Genomic DNA, 18,733 nt, shown 5'->3' with positions numbered 1-18,733 from the left:
TCGGGTTTTGCTCCTAGAATATTCAACGTTCCAGTTGGGACTTGCAGTGATGGTACGGAAGTCGAAGATGTGCAGTGACACGAGTCATCGAGGAATAAGCAAGTGTACCATGTTATGTTGTAGTATGGATATTTCAAGTATTATGTACGTTTTAAATTATCTTTAGAAGTTTATGTATCAACTTTGTAATAAGTGCCATATTCAGTTATCTATGTATGAAATGTTATGATTAGGTTCGATTTCAACTTCCGCTTTATAAGATTTTATTTGTCTTTAGTGTATAAATTATTTTGTCAAGCACTAGATAGGTCTAAGAAAATTTCAAGGTAAAGTAGTGTGAAAAAAAAAAAAAGTTCCTAAATTCCCTAAGACATAACTAACACGTCTTGAATAAGTGGAGTGTTACAACATCAGTGAAAATCAATTGAAAATGGACTCCTGCAATTGATTAAGGTACGCTTGAACTCTGGGGTTCGAGAGAAATCAATTCTCTCGACATCAATCTAAAAATATATTTAAACAAAAAAATCAAAGAACATTGCTATGGTGGCTATTGTCGTCCCTATCTTCTTCATGGGTTGTTATTAGCCATCGATTTTTTTCTTTCCGTTCATTTGATGTTCATTTGATTTTGCCGTCATGAGGGGCAACCACGTTCGTCGCGGTCAGTGAACATCCGTTCGAGTCGCTAATGGCCACTATGGTGGCGACCCTCTTCAAAAGTTATAATAAATCCATCTTTCTTCTTTTGTGCTTTTTCTAGCTGATAGAAAGTGAGGAAACGGAGTATGAAGTCTTGCTAGGTTTTCTCATCCAGCCTAAGAAAAGATTTAAAATAGAACCAACTTGCTCTCTCAATGACTCCTCAACAGATTTCAGGCTCAGAAGGTAATTAATTAACTACTAATTTAGATTCTACAAAGATAATGGGATAATTAGCAATTGTAGATAAAATAGAACCACAAAGACAAATTATTAAATCATTCCAACTTGAAATGACTAATAAGGAGAACTTCTCACACACAGGCATGAAGGGCTCGTTTTGAAATGCAGAGAAACATACAGGAAACAGAAGCAACAAACACATCCAAAAGCTTCGGATGTTTTGAACGCGTCCCAAACCCGACGCCATGAACGCTTCTGAATCCCAAAGTTTAGACGCATTCATGGACTTTAGAACGCCAATGAAAGCGTCCAAACCTCAGGATTCGAACGCGTCCAATTCCTAATCTTAAGATTTGGATGCGATGTCTCCGAAGCCTAGGAGTCAGTTATTGTGATGAACGTGTGATTTTGCCATCATTTAAGAGAAAACGTGGCTGCGGGATAGTAAAGAGCAATTGAGAGTTATTGTGTGAAGTAATTGTGAAAGTTCGCTTTAGAGAGCAAAAGTTGTAGAATTTCCCATAAAAAAAAGGAGAGTGGGAAAGATAAAAAGCGAACGGACGGCAGGGACAGTGGGTCTGCAAAGGTCAGAACAATTATAAGGCAGAAAAGCTGAACGACAGGCGAGCAGGATGAATAAGGGACCCTTGTGATGTGTCCAAAAATAATAAAAGCTATACTGACAGGAGTAATGCCACTCCTAAATTTTTGTTGATATTTTTATTAATTAATTATATTATAAAAAATAATATTAAGTGAAAGATATATTGATAATTGATAAATAACATTAACTAATATATTTTTCACTTAATATTATTTTTTAAAATATAATTAAAAATATATTAATGATTAATTAATGACAGTGAATCTGATATGGCGCACTGTGTTAATTTTTGGACCCACTTCATATTTTTGGATCGAACTTTATTATTTCATAAAGAATTGGGACAAGCCAGAAGACAGAAACAGCCTATGAGTTGTCACAACTGGGTCGCCTCGTGATTTGATTAATCTCTTTCCTTCTTTCTATTTTTTCGTCTTCTTTTTGGTGGGCCGAGTCTCTTTTCTTTTCTAGTTTCTAATAAGTTCCGCATCTTTCAACGTGGCACCGATTCACAGCTCAAAACTCATCGAAGCAAATATATTCCATCGCATTTTTTGGGACTTGAGAATGACATTAATGGTGTCAAAACTTATCAGCCTAATCATTCGAATACATCTTTCGATATACCTTCTCACTATAATTTTATGGATAGAGTACTGAGGGCACCAAAGTGTAATCCAAAAAAAAATATATCCCACCGCATCGAGCCCCTCTATAAAGTCCACCTCCCTCTCTTTCCATTCGTATCTACTAATTAAACCGTTTCTTTCTCTCTCTTTTGGCTCTCTCTTTCATTTTCCGAGCTCTCTCTCTGTAGAGAAGAAGAAGAAGAAGATGGAGCGCTCTGTGCGTTTGGTTTCAGCCGTTTTCCTCGTGCTGATGCTCCTCGCCGCCACTGGTTACTTCATTCTCTCTGCCGCCTTCGTCTTCTTTAGCTTCCATCTCTTTCATACATATATATATATATATACATGTTGAAGATCATATATGGAAGCATAAGCTTTATTGTGCCACGGCATATATACCTAGGAATTTGCGAATCTCCTTGGGTTTTTTCACGTAACATTTTGCGTTTTGAGAGTATTCTATGTCTTTTTAGTTATGAAAGTGTTATTTCCATTTTGTTAAGAGTAATTATATTTTCTTATTATTTTATTCTCATCCAGATCTTGCTTTAACCATGTATATATATATATGGATGTTTTGGAACCAAGAGTGAAGATATTTTTGTCATTTGATTAATTATCTGGTAAAAGATATGGGTTTTTATATTTGAGTGTTGGTACTGTGGCAGAGACGGGGAACATGGTGGCGGAGGCGAGGACATGCGAGTCGCAGAGCCACAGGTTCAGGGGGACGTGCGTGAGTAACAGCAACTGCGCCAACGTATGCCAGACGGAGGGCTTCCCCGACGGCAACTGCCGGGGCTTCCGCCGCCGCTGCTTCTGCACCAAACCCTGTTGATGATGAGTGATGGGAATCCATGGCTGTCGTACGTACGTGGTCGTCTCGTTCAATAATTCAGCTAGCTAGCCATAGCGCTGTCTCTGCTGCAGTAGTAGTAGTAATAACGAGTCTCTATGTACTGTCTTCACGTACGGAGGCTTCACTCCCGCTTTCTTCGATGGTGTCTAATCCCTAGCTCTGTCACTCTTGCTGTTTGGGTCTCTCTTCCTTAGGTGCAAAAGGTGAAATCCCTCACCTTTCGATGTTATTATGTAAGCATGCTTCCAAAACCTCTCTCTCTCTCTCTCTCTTTCTCTTTCTCTTTCTCTCCACGCACACACTGTAACACAAATCTGTTCTATTCTATCATACAAACACTAGGGTTACTACTTACTACGGTGGTGTCATCATTGTGTATTAATTTTGTGATTTTGAGTTTTGAATTTTGTGTTTTTAATGTTTGAGATTTGTGAAAATATTTTTTTTATTATTTTAAAAAATTATTTCTTAAAACAGAAAATTAAAAAAATGTATTTATTTTAGAATTTTGAAAAAAATTATTTTATAATATTTAATTAATAAATTTAATTTAAAATAAATTATAAATAGTTATTAATAAATTATAAATTATTAAAAAAAATTTAATAAAAAATCATATTATATATCTCATAATTCAAATAAAATAAAACAAAACAAAACAAAACAAAGAAAATTAAATCATAAAAGAATTCAAAACACAAAAAGAAGCATAGTAGAAATTAGGAAGGGAGGCTGTGAGCGGTGGGCAGTTAAAGCGAGGCCGTGAGTCAGGGATAGATTTAGAAATTTATGGTGGGTAGTGAAAAGGAGGTCGTGAGTCAAAGGGGAATTTAGAAATTTACATAAAGGAAGGTTAAAATTTTTGTTTGAGATGTAAAATTGTATATCACAAATTTTGGGTAGATTGAAAATTTTTTTTGAATTAATTTATTATTAAAAAATTAATTTTAATTGTGGACCATACGTAAATCTGTCACTGCCGCAAGCAGTGGTTGTGGTTATCCGTCGATGACGATGGGTGGTGGTTGAGGTTGTCGCTTGACAGCGATCATCAAACCATCATTATCTACTTGCTTTATCACAGCCTGTCGTCTACTTAGTATTATCAAGCTATCATTACCAGTTTCATGTGGTCGTCATAATGGAGGATGAAGGAGAAAAGAGGAAGAGTCGATGACAGTGGTGATGGGTGAGAAGGAGTTGGCGACAGTGGTGGAGGATGAAGAAAAAGAGAGGAGAAATGAGAGAGAGAGAGGGGGTTTTGTGAGTGTGAGAATGGGTTTGGGGTGGGGAGGGTTGTTCCTTTTCCGTGTTTTGTGATTATTTTGTATTTTTAATTATTTTTTAAAATAATAAAAATGACACATTTTGAGTATTTAAAAAATTAAAAATAAAAAATAATTCAAAAATAACAAAAAGAACATGCTCTAAAAATTTTAAACCTATAACAGAGAGTCATTAGAGAGAGCAAATTTCATTTGATACTTAATAAAAATTTAAGGAGAAAGAAGACACATTGAGAGCTCAAGAGATAATTTCTAGCAATTTTCTTTTCAAATTTTGAAAGGATATGCCCCGATTTGGGGATGGCCTCAGATTTATATATTATATAATTACCGAAAGTGGGATGAAACCAGAATCTCTCTCTCTATATATATATATCTATGTATATTATTATATAATTACAAAGGTGTAAGTGTCGGTAGAATAAAACAAAGTGTCGGGAAGGAAATTGAACGGCTTAGAATAAAACAAAAAGTGTCGGGAGGGAAATTGAATGGCTTGGGCATTGACATTTACCAAAAGACATTTCTTTTTCTTCATCATGACTACATTTTGAATTATACACATGATGTGTGTAAATAATTAAAATATTTTTTATATTTTATTATATCATCTTATCATTTTAGGTAAGAAATATTTTTATTATTTTAATTATATTATGTAATTTAAAGTATAGTTAAAGAATATAAATAATATTTTTTTTATAAAAATATAAGATTGTGTTCTATTTATTTTTTAATTTTTAGTTTTAAGTTTTGAATTTATTTTTAATTTTTTATTTTGATAGTCTATTTTTAAAAAATTAAAAATACGTTCTCTTTGTTATTTTATAAAATAATTTTTTAAAACAGAAAATTAAAAAATACATTCTCTTTAAAATTTTAAAAATAATTTTTTAATGATATTTTATTCAATAAATTTGATTATTCAATAAATTAGAAATATTGAATGTTAATATATTATTAAAAAATATATATATTTTAAAGTTAATAAATTTTATAATATTTATTTTCATTACAATAATAAAATATGAATAAATAAATATGTTTTGAATTTAGAGTTTATTTTGAATGAAAACACTTAAAATAACTTTTTGTTGTTTTGAGTTTTTTTATAATTTTTTTTTAAAATAACAAATAGAACGTGTTTTCATTATTTTAAAAAATTAAAAACTAAAAATAATTTGAAAACAGCAAAGATAACGCAACTTAAATTTTTATTTTATTTTAATATTTATATTGATATTCTTGTATTACTAATATTAATATAGTACATTGTATATTATATTAATATAATAATTATAGAATAGCAACCAACCAAGCAGTCCTACGAATGAATGAACGAAAAACTTAAAACCAATTTAGTTTCTCAAATTCACTTAATTAAGGGTTTAATAATATTTTAAGGGTTTAATTTTTAATATTTGATTCATTCCATCCAACCAGCAGATTAATTTCATTACATGCTTAATATGATGTGAGGAGTTTTATTTTTGTTTAATCTTAAATACATTTTGTCTGTAGATAAGGTTTACTATTATTAATTTTAAAATAATTTTATTAATTAATGTAAAATTGTAAAATAATAGTTAGCATTATCTCAGTTGTTGTTTTTTTAGTAAATTGCAGTATCACTTCTAATGTAAATGATTAAAAATATCACTCATCAATTTTTTAAAGTTAAAACAATCACTTGTTCTTGAAAAAAAATTAAATAAAATTACCATATTATAGGCACATGTTGTCTGCCAGTGGACAACATAGTAAGTGCTCGTCAGTGAAGGGGGCGCGGGCCCCATGCACGTAGGGCCCGCCTCTACACATGAGCCTTACATGCATAGGGCCCTCGCCCCCTCATTGGACTGTACCATATTATCCTTTGTCTTTTTAATGCTTTTCCTTCTTTCTTCACGAAAATGGAAACTCTCTTCTTTCTTTATGAAACATTCAGAAAAGAAAAAAAAAAAAGACTCAGGGTGCGTCTGTCTGATTGAAGAGTGAAGATCACACACTCCTTTAAGAATTTCAATTATTTGATTTAAGAAATTTTTTTTTTTGAATTAAGATGGAATTCGAATTCTGTGAAATAAAAAAAAAAAACTGTTTAATGGAATTTTTTGAAATTTGGATAGAAAATGAATTCCACCCCTATTAAATGCACCCTTAGAGTGTCTTTGATAGTATAAAAAATACATAAAAATTGTCACATCTAAGGAATTGAATTTCATTTTTAGTGTTTGACATACTATATTTTTCATAGAATTGAATTTTATGGTATAATCATTAAAACATATTTTTGACTATTTTTCATGGAAATTTCCATCTAGGGGAGATAATTTTTTTTTCCATGTAAGTTGCAAAATATTTTATTTTTCAATTAAATGCTATCAAACACACCCTTAATTTAATTAATATTGATAGTAATTTTTTATGACGTTAGAGTTTGTTTAATTGTGAAAAATTAAAATAGTTTCATAAAATATATTTCTACAGAAATAAAAAATAAAAATTTATGTGTAAAATAGTTTTTTTTTTCCAAAATTGAAGAATAAAAAATAATTTTTTATTTTCTAAAATTGTATTAGACTTTAGAAAATATCGTAAATCATTTCCAAGAAAAGTGTATTTTTCTAATTTGAATCTCACTTTAAATTCTATCAATAATAATTTTTTTTTCTTCATTCATACCCCCAACGCCTTCCTATCATTTTTTATTATCCTTTATGCTACCCAGTATAATTGATTTCTATTCTTGTAGTCTTTATTTTTGTCACTGCGACGACGAGCACCACCAACTTTCTCTTTTCCATCCCTATTTTCTTCTTCTTTTTGCTGTCTTCATCCCTCAACCACTACCAATGCTCCTCACTCTGCGATTGCAATAACTTCTCTTATTAGCCTATCTTGACCATTAATATTTCATCTTCTCGTTGATTTCTATCTCTTTTTTAGCATAATTTTGGATATATATTTTTTATTTTTTGAAATATAAAATTGATTTAATATTTAATAAAAATAAACATATGTATTTCTATCTCAAGAGATGATCCACGAGATCTTTTTGGGGACTATCAGAGAGACAAGTCCTGTTTTCCCGTGAGCACATGAAGGACATGTGGAGGCGACTGACTAAAGTAGTGATGAATGATGGGAGCCTTACTAGGGATTGATACAGAGTGTGCCCAGGATTGGAACACTACCTGACACTCAATCAGTCTGAGCCACTGTGAGGGTGTCGTCATAACCACCGGAGGGACTTGTTGGACTTAGCTTACTTGGCAGATGATTTGCCGGGCTAACTCTGAGGTGTTTTCTAAAGAGGTCTGGAGTTCCTTGGTCTCGCTAGGTGTTGTCGACGTCCTATTAAGGCTAGCGTCAATGTCATGAGAGATGAGGTCATGGTAAAATGTGAGATGGAGGTCCATGATTGGATTTTGCTAGGGGTGGTACGGGAAGGTCCCACATGGTGGAAAATGTGCTATAGGAGTCTGATGGTAAATGGTAGATCCGTAGGTACCGAGATGTGTATAGGGTGTACTGAGATGAGAAACTGAAGGTTGGGTAATGCGGTAGCTCGTGTGTAACAGTTAAATTGTCTGTACATATTTGGTCGAGAGACGTGTTATTTGATGAGGTATGGAGGTAAATTGAGGTTCTGAGGGGTTTGCATTTTCTTGGAGGTTTAGGGCATCCACCCTAAGTTTAATCGAATCTAGAAGGATAAATTGGAACATTAATACGAAGTCCCAAGAGAGATCTATGATGGGAATTTATTGAGGGATTATTATGGACTTATGAACTTGGAGTTTACAGTGGTTATGCTGTTTGGAGATTTAGCATCACGACCTGGCTATGGTGTGTAGGTGTTTAGTTTTCACAAGTGGAGCGGAGTACAGGTGACGTCGCGGTTGGCGTGACAAAGAGCTAAGGCTGTGAGGTTCTGTAACAAATAGGGTAAAGTAAAGGTGGTAACAGGTGTTTTAGGCTATCGTGGTGCATCCGTGATAATGTGAATTAGAAGTAAGGAAAACCCCTCTACGTTTGGTGTTGTGGGAGATACCCCGGTGTATGGCCACGGCCGAAATTGGATACAGGTCTAAGTAACTATTGGGTTCTGCTGCAAGGATAGTAGTTGCTATGAGTACGCGCGGTGCTAATCACGGACCACATGCCCTAGGGTCGGATTATTGACCGAGAGAGGAGATGAGACTCCTTTGGGTGCTGGTCAAGTGGTACATCGGCAGAAACATGAGATGACTTGTTATGCCAGTCAGATGAACGCTTAACCACATCTTTAAGTTGCTTTTCGTTTTTGAGGCGACTTATGAGATGCCTTAGGAATTAGAACAGTTGTTGACACGGTGATGTGCTATCAGTCGAGTAGGCTACGGAGTTGATAACACCAGTTCTAGAGCTCGTGTTCTAGCTAGCCTATTGAGTCTTCGAGGAGCTCAGGATTCGTAATTAACGGTCAAGAAGAGGTACGGTCCAATTAGCTATTGGGAGTTAAGATCAGTAGCAAGGACAAGACTTAGGATTGGTGGTCATTGAATAAACCGCAATTGGGTATCTTGATTCCTATAAGGAGGGGAGATCTGGTGACGTTTTAGATTCCGAGATGTATTGAGTGGAGAGTGTTTATTCCTTGATAGTCCTGACTAAACGGCTACCCGTATTTATGAACGAGACCCCGAGCATTCGCGGCAAATTATGAGAGAAAGTACTGCCGAGAAAATGATGTGTATCTGGTTAAGAATCAGTTGGCAAAAGTCAGACTAAAGGATATTGTTGCTGAATCCTTGATTGAGTATGTCGTATCGTTTCCATGTTCCCATGGATTGTAAGTATGTGGCAGGTTCCGGTCACGTTATCGAGTATTAGCTTCTTGACATACAAAGAGGTGGCTCTACTCCTGTCACTACCGGTTGTATCCGGAATTAGTTGCGTCTGCATTGAGCCTGGTGCTGCGAGTCAGTTTATCATTAGGATTGAATATCGCTGAATTTTGAGTTGCCTTTAGGTTGATATGTGGTCGAGATAGCTTTGGGGAACGGTTGAGTTATGGTGTGGTAATAGGAGAACCTTGTGGTTATGAGTAATATGATCAATGATGTTCTTTAAGCTGGTTAAGATATTAGTGATCATATCGTGGCCCGATTGAGGTGATGGATTGTGAAGATGTGCTAGCGTGTTAAGTCCCGTAGGACACGTCGTAGACCTTGACTTGTGAGAATTGAAAAATGATGATATGAAATGTCCTGGAAATGATGTTAGGTAATATCACGAGAGATGTGAGCGTATCTTGAGGATATGGATTGAGCACAAATTTCGAGGACGAAATTCTATTAAGGAGGGGAGAATTGTAATATCCCAAAAATAATAGGGATAATTATTTAACCAAAATAATAATAATGATAATAATAATATCAATAAAAGATTAAATTAAATTAATTAATTAAATCAATTAATTTGATTAAACGAGTGGCTGTGCGTGTAAGCTTGGAGGCCAAGCTTTGCACAGTACCACTCTCTGAAAAATTAAACAGAGGAGCAGAGAGTGAGAGATAGAGATCAGAGGGAGCTGAGAGTGAGAGGGCTCGGCTGAGGGAGAGAGAGAGGGAGAGACCGAGAGAGGGAGAGAGAGGCGAGGTGTAGAGCGGCCATGGGAGCTGGCCGAGAGCTCGGCCATGGCAGCCGAGCACCCAGCCGCGGCCATGGGTAAGCGAAGCAGCAGGGCGGCGGGCGGATAGGCGCGGTGGCGCGCGGTGATGGCCGGAGGCAGGCCCGGCGACCAGCGGAGGGCCGGATGGCGAAGGCCGGCCGCGGCCATGCGCTGTTGCAGGCTGCCTGGGTGCGTGGGGAAGACGATGAACAGGAGTGGCCGCTGGGAGAAGAACAGAGGAGAGGAAGAAAGGAAGAAGAAGGAGAAGAAGAAAGGAAGAAGAAGAAAAGAAAGAAGAAAGGAAAGAAGAAGAGAAGAAGGAGAAGGAGAAGGCGCTGGAGCAGTGGGCGCGGAAGAGGAAGAAGAAGAAGAAGAAGAAGAAGAAGAAGAAAAAAGGAGAAGAAAATAAAAGAAGAGGAAAAATATGAAAAAATAAAGGGATTTTGGAATTTTTCGGCAGAGGAAGTGATCAGGTACGTGGGTAAAAATTAGTAGAAGTACTACGTGTTTAAATTATAAATTTTACGCGATTAAAATTAATTAATTTGGGTCCCGATTGTGTTATTTGTTAGGAAATGATTTAATTTGCATCGGGAGCTTGAGAGAGGTCGGAATCAGCTAGTTTCAGGCAAGTTCCTAATCATTTCCTCGTATTCTTTAATTCCCGTGAGAAACCCTGTGATTTCTCGTATTTTATACCCTCCCTTCGTCTGTTTCGACTCGTTTATTAATTATAGAATTTGGAGTCGTTTGATTTAAATTTAATTTATTAAGCTGGCTTTATTAGCGTGATTTAATTTAAAATAAATATGAGACTCGTTGAGATATTAATTGTGGTGCGCTTACGAGGGATTTTAGACGGTTAAATTATTTATATTACACGGTAGATTTATTTAATTAAAGCTGCGATTTTATTTATTGCCAGCGAACGTTTTACTTCGCAGCGGGTGCGCAAGAAAAGCAAGGAACGGCCGTGTAAAGGCAAGCTCTTAACCCTCTCTTCCTGATCTTTAATTCCCGTGGAAGACCCCGTGATTTCCTGTACTTTATTCTCTCCCTTACTTTAATTCGGCTCCTAACCTTATTTGTTAAATTATTATTCATTTGTTCTAATTTAAATTAAATTCGAGGCTTCTATAATTTTATCCGTTGTGAGCCTACGGGGGTTTGTACCGCCCCCACTCCTTTCGGGAATGATGCTGAACCAGTTTGGGGACTAGGTTCCTAGACGTGAGGGTTTAATTACGATTTTATTGGATTTATTTACAGTTTTTCTCAAATTTATTTATGGTTCGGTTAGAGCTATCGAGCAGTGGGGCAAGGGTCGGTTGTTGGTGACGTTGGGGTAGACTATGGTACGGCCCTGATGTGGACCGTCGGGTGGACACCCCTAGTCACTGGCCGTTGACCGGTGCCGGGCACTGCTGACTAGCTCTACCGGTATGTGATTTACTGCATGATTAGATATCTTGTATTACTGTTCATGATTTGATATGCACATGGGTACGGGATGCATGCTGGGATATTCATTTATTGAGTATGCTTGGACACGAACATTCTAGTTTGGTTAGGTTGCATCCACCGCGAGCATATGCATGGCGTGTGGTTTACTATGTGGGCGGAGCATGGCCTGATGCCTGGATGTATGGGCGCCTTGTATCACGTTGATGCTCACTACGCCATTGCATTTTTATGTGCATTGCATGGATACTGGTAGTATTTAGTTCTCGGACGGGAGTACCGTTCCGAGGGAGCCTATGGCTCGGTTGTCGGGAGTACCGACGGATACAGGTGACGGGAGTACCGGCCTGGGACAGCGCGCGCAGGTTTGTGGAGACATTTGTTGCCTTTCAGGGCAGCGGCAGGTTGGTATGGGACTTGGGTGCCAAGTGTCTTATGTGGGCCCCAAGGACCGGTATGTGCTTTTATTTTGTTATGCTATTGAGCTGTTGTGTTGTAGTGTCTCATGGCTTGTGTGTACCTGGGGATTTATTTTGGGGAGAGTTTTCTGGTTATACTCAGCCTACAGCCTTTCTTTTCCTTATGCTTGCTGAGTCTCTCGACTCACCTTGCTTTCCATCATTCCAGGTAGTGGCGACGTGGGCCATAGCAAGGGAGTCAGCTTTAACGGCAGAGTCGGTGTGGTGTACAGGCAGTCTCGTCAATCCCTATCCACTCTGATGTCTAAGTAGAATTTGCTCTATTATTTTGTACTGTGCCAGGTGTTTTCTCGAGTCTTGTGTATGTCGGCACAGGAGTTTGTGTTTATTTATTTATCTTGTGACCGCTGTATTAGCGGGGTACCCATAGTGCATGCATGTCTTGAGCTTTGCTTCCGCTGTTCTCATTTTTGTGTATGCATGCCGGGGTGGTCTTTGTCTGGTGTCTCATTCTTTTCTCCTCCCGTAGGCGCTCCCGTTCGGGTAGTCCGGGTGGCTGGGATATCCGGGCGGGGGTGCTTACAATGCACTAGTCATACTAACATTTTTCCTGCTGGAAGTAGTCTTGGCGTGATCTCTAATAGCTTCATCCATAAAATGTCGACATTCCTTTTATTAAATGTAATAGAGTGTATTTTTGATGTATTTTGTATATTTTGTGTACAACTAGTATGTTAGAACAGGTCATATAAATAGGGACAGTGTATTTAAATAGGTTGTCTGATTCATTTTGTAATATGAGATATTTTTTCTATATTCTCTTTTTGTCTCAATATGATATCAGAGCATATTGATGCATTTACTAAGCCTCTGCGAGCTGCTAGATTGTTCCCTTTATTAGACAAGATGGCTATTTTGGATATTCATAGTCCAGCTTGAGGGGGAGTATTAAATATAATAGAGTGTATTTTTGATGTATTTTGCATATTTTATGTACAGCTAATATGTTAGAACAGGTCATATAAATAGGGGCAGTGTATTTAAATAGGTTGTCCGATTCATTTTGTAATATGAGGCATTTTTTCTATATTCTCCTTTTGTCTCAATACCTTTTCTTCTATTTTAAGTGTTTGTTGTGTTATAGACAAAAAAACCATTAAAAAACTAAGAATATAAATTTTTTCTTAATTGAAAAATCCCAAATAAAGCGCAAATAGGATAACTTCGACATTTGAAAATTTCTTCCAAAATTATGTGAAAAAGATAGACATTAGTCATAAAAATTTTAATTCTATTAAATTTTAGAATATTATAATAAATATTATTTAAAAAAAATCTTAATATTAGGAAATTTGGAAAAACTGCATGTTCTTTTATATATAGATGAATCCTAACTCCAAAAAAGTACCCATTTGATACTGAGTTTAATACAAATTTCAAGTCTTTAGTATTTGACTTAAACATCAATAAAGCTTTTCTGTATCTTTTGATTGTTTTTTTTTTTTTACAAAATTTAAATGGGTTAATGACAACATTTATAATTAATAAATTAATTATTATGTTCAAGTGATAACAACCTTGATTTAAGATTTAAGGTTTGTTGTTAGCTGTGGTAATCAAATAAGGGAGTGTCATAGGCAATAAGTTTGAACTTAAAGAATTTGCCTTACTCTATATAATCCACATCTCGAATGTAAACTTAAGTTGATCTTTTCATACCATTTGATGTTAAACTACAAAGGGAGCTTTTAGGGTTAATCGACCAAAAAAATAATATATATATATATTTTTACATGAGTAGCATTCTACTTTTTATTTATCTTTTTTAAATTATGGAACATCTCCCATCAATCATATATAATAGTGAAATGCTGATGTGAGATGGTTAAGTGGACAAACACACCTTATTGGGCACGTCCCTAATGGAGACTAAAATGTGACTGATTTACATGAAAAACATTTTAATAAGTTATAAAGATAACTCACTAATAACATAACCCACTAAAGGTCAACTTAAATTTGCTCAGGAAAAAAAAAAAAAAGGGTAACGGGTCAACTACTTTCTTGACGACAGCAAGCAAGTTGATCAAGTAAATTTAAATTTAAGCCCTTAAGTGATAAATTGGACGATTGGATGAGCAATATATCAGTGTCAATTCGGTGGGTTATGAATTTAATTCTTATTCTATACAAAAGATAAAGGCTCAATTTATGATTTATCTCTCCTGACGTAATCGAGAACATGAGTATGTGAATCGTACATGGACGATCATCCTAAATAAATTTAAATTTAAACTCATCAATTATATAGTTTAATAAGGGATGAGAAGATAATTCTATAATGTAACCTTAAGTAATCATATGTAGATTTAAATTTAAGCTGACTAGTTTTAAAATAATTTAAAGGAGACTGGTCATCTGAAAAATCATATTAATTAACAGACCTAGCAAGTGGAAAAACATATTAACTAATCAAGGTTGTTGGGTCGGTTTCCCTCCTCGTTGGAGGATGACCCAATAATGGCTTAATAATAGTTGGGGGGTTTCACAAAAGAATGATTCGGTTTCTTTTATTAATATCTTTATTTCACGAGAATAAAATACTCTTAAGAAATTAGGATTTTTTTGAGTTTCTTAGAGTATAAAATTCGCGCATAACAAGTGGAAAAACAGAAGAAAAACGACGAACTTTTGGGAGAAATTTAGATTTTTATTCTTGCTTACGCAACTGTGATTGAATAGCTGATTAGATGGTTGTTTGTGCTCTGATTGATCTTAAATTTTGCGAGTATGTTTGAGACTCATTTTTCTAAGATTTGGAAGGTAAAGATTTGATTTGGTGGTCGAAATCCTTGAGAATTGAGTAGTTTTCGTTCTGGTTTGTGGTTTGGCTCTGATTTTTATTTTTGCTTGCCATCGGTGATCAACAGGCAATCGAACGATCTATTCTGGTTTGATTGAGCTGAAATTTAGAGAGTACATTTTGGACTCATGGTTCTAAGATATGGATAGTGTAGATCTGTTTTGGAGGCCGAGATCCTTGGAAATCGAGTTGTCTTTGTACTGCCTCCTAGTTCTATATGTTCTTTATTATCTCTTTAGTTATTTTATTGATTTGAGATAAAAATGATTATGTTTTGTCTCTTGTCTTTTGTTGAGAGGATTTTGTAATCCGGATTTAATGTTATTAGTGGAGCTTTTGGATGGACTTCGGTCCTGTAGTTTTTACTCTTAACATTGAGGGAGGTTTTCCACGTATATTAGTTGTCTCCTCCTTTACTTTTGTGATTGTACTTGATATTCGCCTAGTTGTTTTGTTTCCTCACATGATTTCACTAAGGAGGGATTTGATATAGTGATCCCAACAAAGGTCACTAGCCTAAGCCTATAAATAAGCTGGTTTGAATCAAGTTTCGATCATCAAGTGGGCCAAAAGACATTGAGAATATTGTTGCCAGTCAAAGGGTTTACTCAAAGCAAATCAATGAAATCCAAGAACCAGATGATTTTATTAACTAATTCACAGTTGATACAATAATTTAAAGATTTGACTACGTACAGAGAGAACAGAGAACTCATTAACAATTATCAAACATGAAACTCAAGATCAAATAATCAAACACAGTCAAAACGGATGCAACTTGACCAGTGCATGGAAATGAAGAAAAGAACTTCAATTTCTAACGGTTTGTAGATGGTGGATGTACGTTAATTAGTTTAAAGAACTGCAAATCTTCCTTATGATCCCATTTTGGCCGGTGAGAGGATCAATATCTCCCATTTTGATCATTGCAGCTGCAAAATCAGACTTAAATGTCGAAGGTTTTTTACTATATTCCGAGACGATACTGTCAGCTGATCCTCCATTGAAAAGCACTTGATCCGAGTGAAGAAGACCCTTCTTTTGCATCAGATTCTTGTAGTAGTTGTTGTCAAACGAGTTGGGTGTGACCAAATCAAGGGGGGCTAAATTGCTATCTTGGCCGCTTGCTGGGCAACCGCGCTTTCTTGTGCTAGCAAAACCGGCATCAATGTCACTGCCATTGCTGTAGATCCTGTCACGAAAAGTGAGACACCGTGCCTGCCCTAAGGTATGTGCGCCTGCATTCAAACAACCACAGTATAAAATATCAACATTAATCAGCCAAACAAAAAAAAAGGAAATTGAAGGACTGTTCGATCATGGCAATATTTATGGAGATGTGACGTTCTGTTTCACAGTAATAAATGAACTAACCTGACAAGGCCACCATGTCCCTTGCGCTGAGACCCTTGGCAGCAAAGTTGGAGATAAGTTGGTCGAGGCTGCTTTGAAAACTCGGAAGATCACTCTCCGCTAGAGCTCGGCTTGCAGTGGTGGAATCTCTTCTTCCTAGCTTCACTGTCCATGATGGCCCTCCGACCTGAAGGTTCATTCATTAACATAAAATTAACCAGTTGGCTTCATACTAATTCTATCTCCAAAGGAAGCCATGAAACTCCATTAATTCGCTTCTTCTATGTGTTACGTATTTACATGTTGACAATATTTGAGATGCAGATGGATAGATTGCGTTTACTTACAGCTGCTGAGGCATCGCGGGCGGCGACTGCAAGTACGTCAGCACAAGAAACGACTCCAGGGCATATTTTCTCCACCTCAGCCTTTGCTGTATCTATGACTCCGTAACCCCTGGCAGAATCTTTATTGGGGAGGGCACTCCTCTCGCTCGTGGAAGTAGCAGCTTCATCCAGCAAGATTGATGCATCACAGCCCTGCAAAAATAATATTCAAGACCATTAATCTTGCCCATCACATAAGTTCGACAACACCAACAATATTATACAAGCCTTCTTACGGTGGATGTTTTAGTAACTAAAATTACCTGAACGAAGCAATCGTGGAAATGAAGGCGAATGAGCGAAGCTGCCATGCGACGCTCGCTTGAAATTGCTTTTCTGATAGAGGTTCTGATGGTGGAGAGTGCTTTTGGACAGGTTTGATCGTAGAAGGTGGAAGATAACTGTGCATTAGAAGGTGTGTTGGAGAGGAAGAACAAGAACAGCAGGGCAGAAACAATAGAACTTAGCAGTGCTGAACTCATGACTGATCGAAACTAGCTAGCTAGCTAGTTAATATGGAATATTTTGCTTCTTTATCCCAATTCGTTAACCAATGGACAGCACAGCAGCCCCAAAGCTCGAAAGCAAATTAAAAGAAGAGTACTAGTAGCTAGCTAGGAAGCAAGGTGATTGAGAAAGCAATTAAGGGAAGGCATGTATTTATAGGGCAATGCAGAGGCTTGATTGGCCAAAAGTCTAATCTAAAGCCACCCCACCAGCACCAGTGTTGCTGCAACGCGTAATCTGACCTCTTCGTTTTCGGCTGCCTTAAGTTAATTCGTCCCAGAAACAATATAAATGAACCTAGCTAATTAGTTCGTACATACTTTTAAGTTGATCGAGTTTAAAATTTGTTAGTAACAGTACTTTACATGGATTAAAATCATTCAGTAGATACAATTATAATTTAATTACATATATACGAAGGGATCATTAATTATATATTAAGCTACTTAATCAGACAAATAAGCAACGTTGTAAACTAAGTTCAAGGAAGATGATAATGGCAAAAGTAAACTGTGTCAAATTTAGTGTTCTACGCGGGTTGTCTTGGCTTTACTCGATCAATGGAAGTGGGATATATATATATATATATATAGTTGTTTAATCAAGATTGGTGACTGGTGGGCACGTGCATGCTGCATTCACGCACACACACCAAATTAAGGTTTAAATGATATTAATCTACCAGTGATTATTAAATCGAAGCCAAAACACATTTTTTCATGGAAACAACATTAATTAATAGCATTAATAAAAAACAATGTTGAGTAAGCCATACGTTTGAACTCTGAACGCTCCCATAATCTAATATTATATTCTACTTGTTACAGTTATTTTCCTTGTTACTATAATACTACTTGTTATTTTTTTTTAATATTTTGTTCATAATTTCAAACTAGTGGAAATTCTATAATAAAGAATCTATAAAAATTAAAGTTGTTCTATATTCAATTCAATGTATGTTATGGCTGGATCCATCTCTCCTGATAAAATATATTTAAAAACTCAGATTCCTAATCATACAATGTTTATCTTGAAACCTATTAAAATCTAATTATTAATTTTAGTGTTCGTATATTATATTGTTTTATACACACCACTAAAGTGACTCAAGAACTCATATATATTTGTAGCCTACATTATTTTCCAAATAAGTACAAAATATGCCCACTAAAACCCTAAATTAAAACAAAAATTAGTGTCCCAAATGCTTAAACAAACGAAGCTAGGGAACCCCATTAAACAATTGAAGGGTCTCAGATCGAGATCATGGTTGATTTTTGTAGAGTTCACGAGGTTGGTCAACTATCAGAGTACTGTTCAGTTTTTCTCTTTGACTTTGAAAATTATGAAAATAACGTGGATTTTAGTATGTTAATTTCTCTGACAGGTTGGACAGGATTCGAATACAATATATATATTGCTTGCTCTTGGGGTGAGCATTCCATTGGTTCCGCAATCGAATTGATTACTAAATAGATGTTTGACTAAATAGATGTTTAAACTCAACAAATTCAAAAAATTAAAAAAATAAAAAAAACCAAACCAATTGAAAAAACTAAAAAAAACTGAAGATTTGGTAAAAAAAAATCATTTTTGATATTTTATTTAGTTTAATTATTTTAATATAGAGACACTTAAACTGAAATAATCGACACACTCAAAATTGGTTGGAATCTGAACTAAATTGAAATATAGATTGAATTGAATCGAATTATCAATTTTGACTAATTTTTGTTTGGTTATTTTGGTTTAATCGAAATGTTACTCACCCTGTAGGCACATAACAATTATTAATCTTATTTAATTTTGGGGTAAAATAATATTA

At 35.6% G+C, this 18,733-nt stretch overlaps 2 protein-coding genes across 2 annotated transcripts; one reads left to right on the top strand and one right to left on the bottom strand.

The window, feature by feature from the left end:
* The first annotated feature begins 2,156 nt into the window (after positions 1–2,156).
* LOC127810243 (defensin-like protein) lies at positions 2,157–3,392 on the top strand. Its single transcript, XM_052349621.1, has 2 exons — positions 2,157–2,387; positions 2,784–3,392. The coding sequence occupies exons 1-2, from the start codon at positions 2,324–2,326 to the stop codon at positions 2,951–2,953; spliced, it is 234 nt and encodes a 77-aa protein (XP_052205581.1). The 5' UTR covers positions 2,157–2,323; the 3' UTR covers positions 2,954–3,392.
* An 11,894-nt stretch (positions 3,393–15,286) lies between these two features.
* LOC127810237 (lignin-forming anionic peroxidase-like) lies at positions 15,287–17,046 on the bottom strand. Its single transcript, XM_052349588.1, has 4 exons — positions 16,665–17,046; positions 16,363–16,554; positions 16,037–16,202; positions 15,287–15,900 (listed from the first exon to the last, which is right to left on the bottom strand). The coding sequence occupies exons 1-4, from the start codon at positions 16,881–16,883 to the stop codon at positions 15,512–15,514; spliced, it is 966 nt and encodes a 321-aa protein (XP_052205548.1). The 5' UTR covers positions 16,884–17,046; the 3' UTR covers positions 15,287–15,511.
* Between the last annotated feature and the right edge of the window lie 1,687 nt (positions 17,047–18,733).

This window comes from Diospyros lotus, chromosome 9 (genome assembly GCF_014633365.1).
Source record: "Diospyros lotus cultivar Yz01 chromosome 9, ASM1463336v1, whole genome shotgun sequence".
Classification (NCBI taxonomy): domain Eukaryota; kingdom Viridiplantae; phylum Streptophyta; class Magnoliopsida; order Ericales; family Ebenaceae; genus Diospyros; species Diospyros lotus.
Note: the sequence above shows the minus strand (reverse complement) of the source record. Positions and strands in the feature narration are given on the sequence as shown.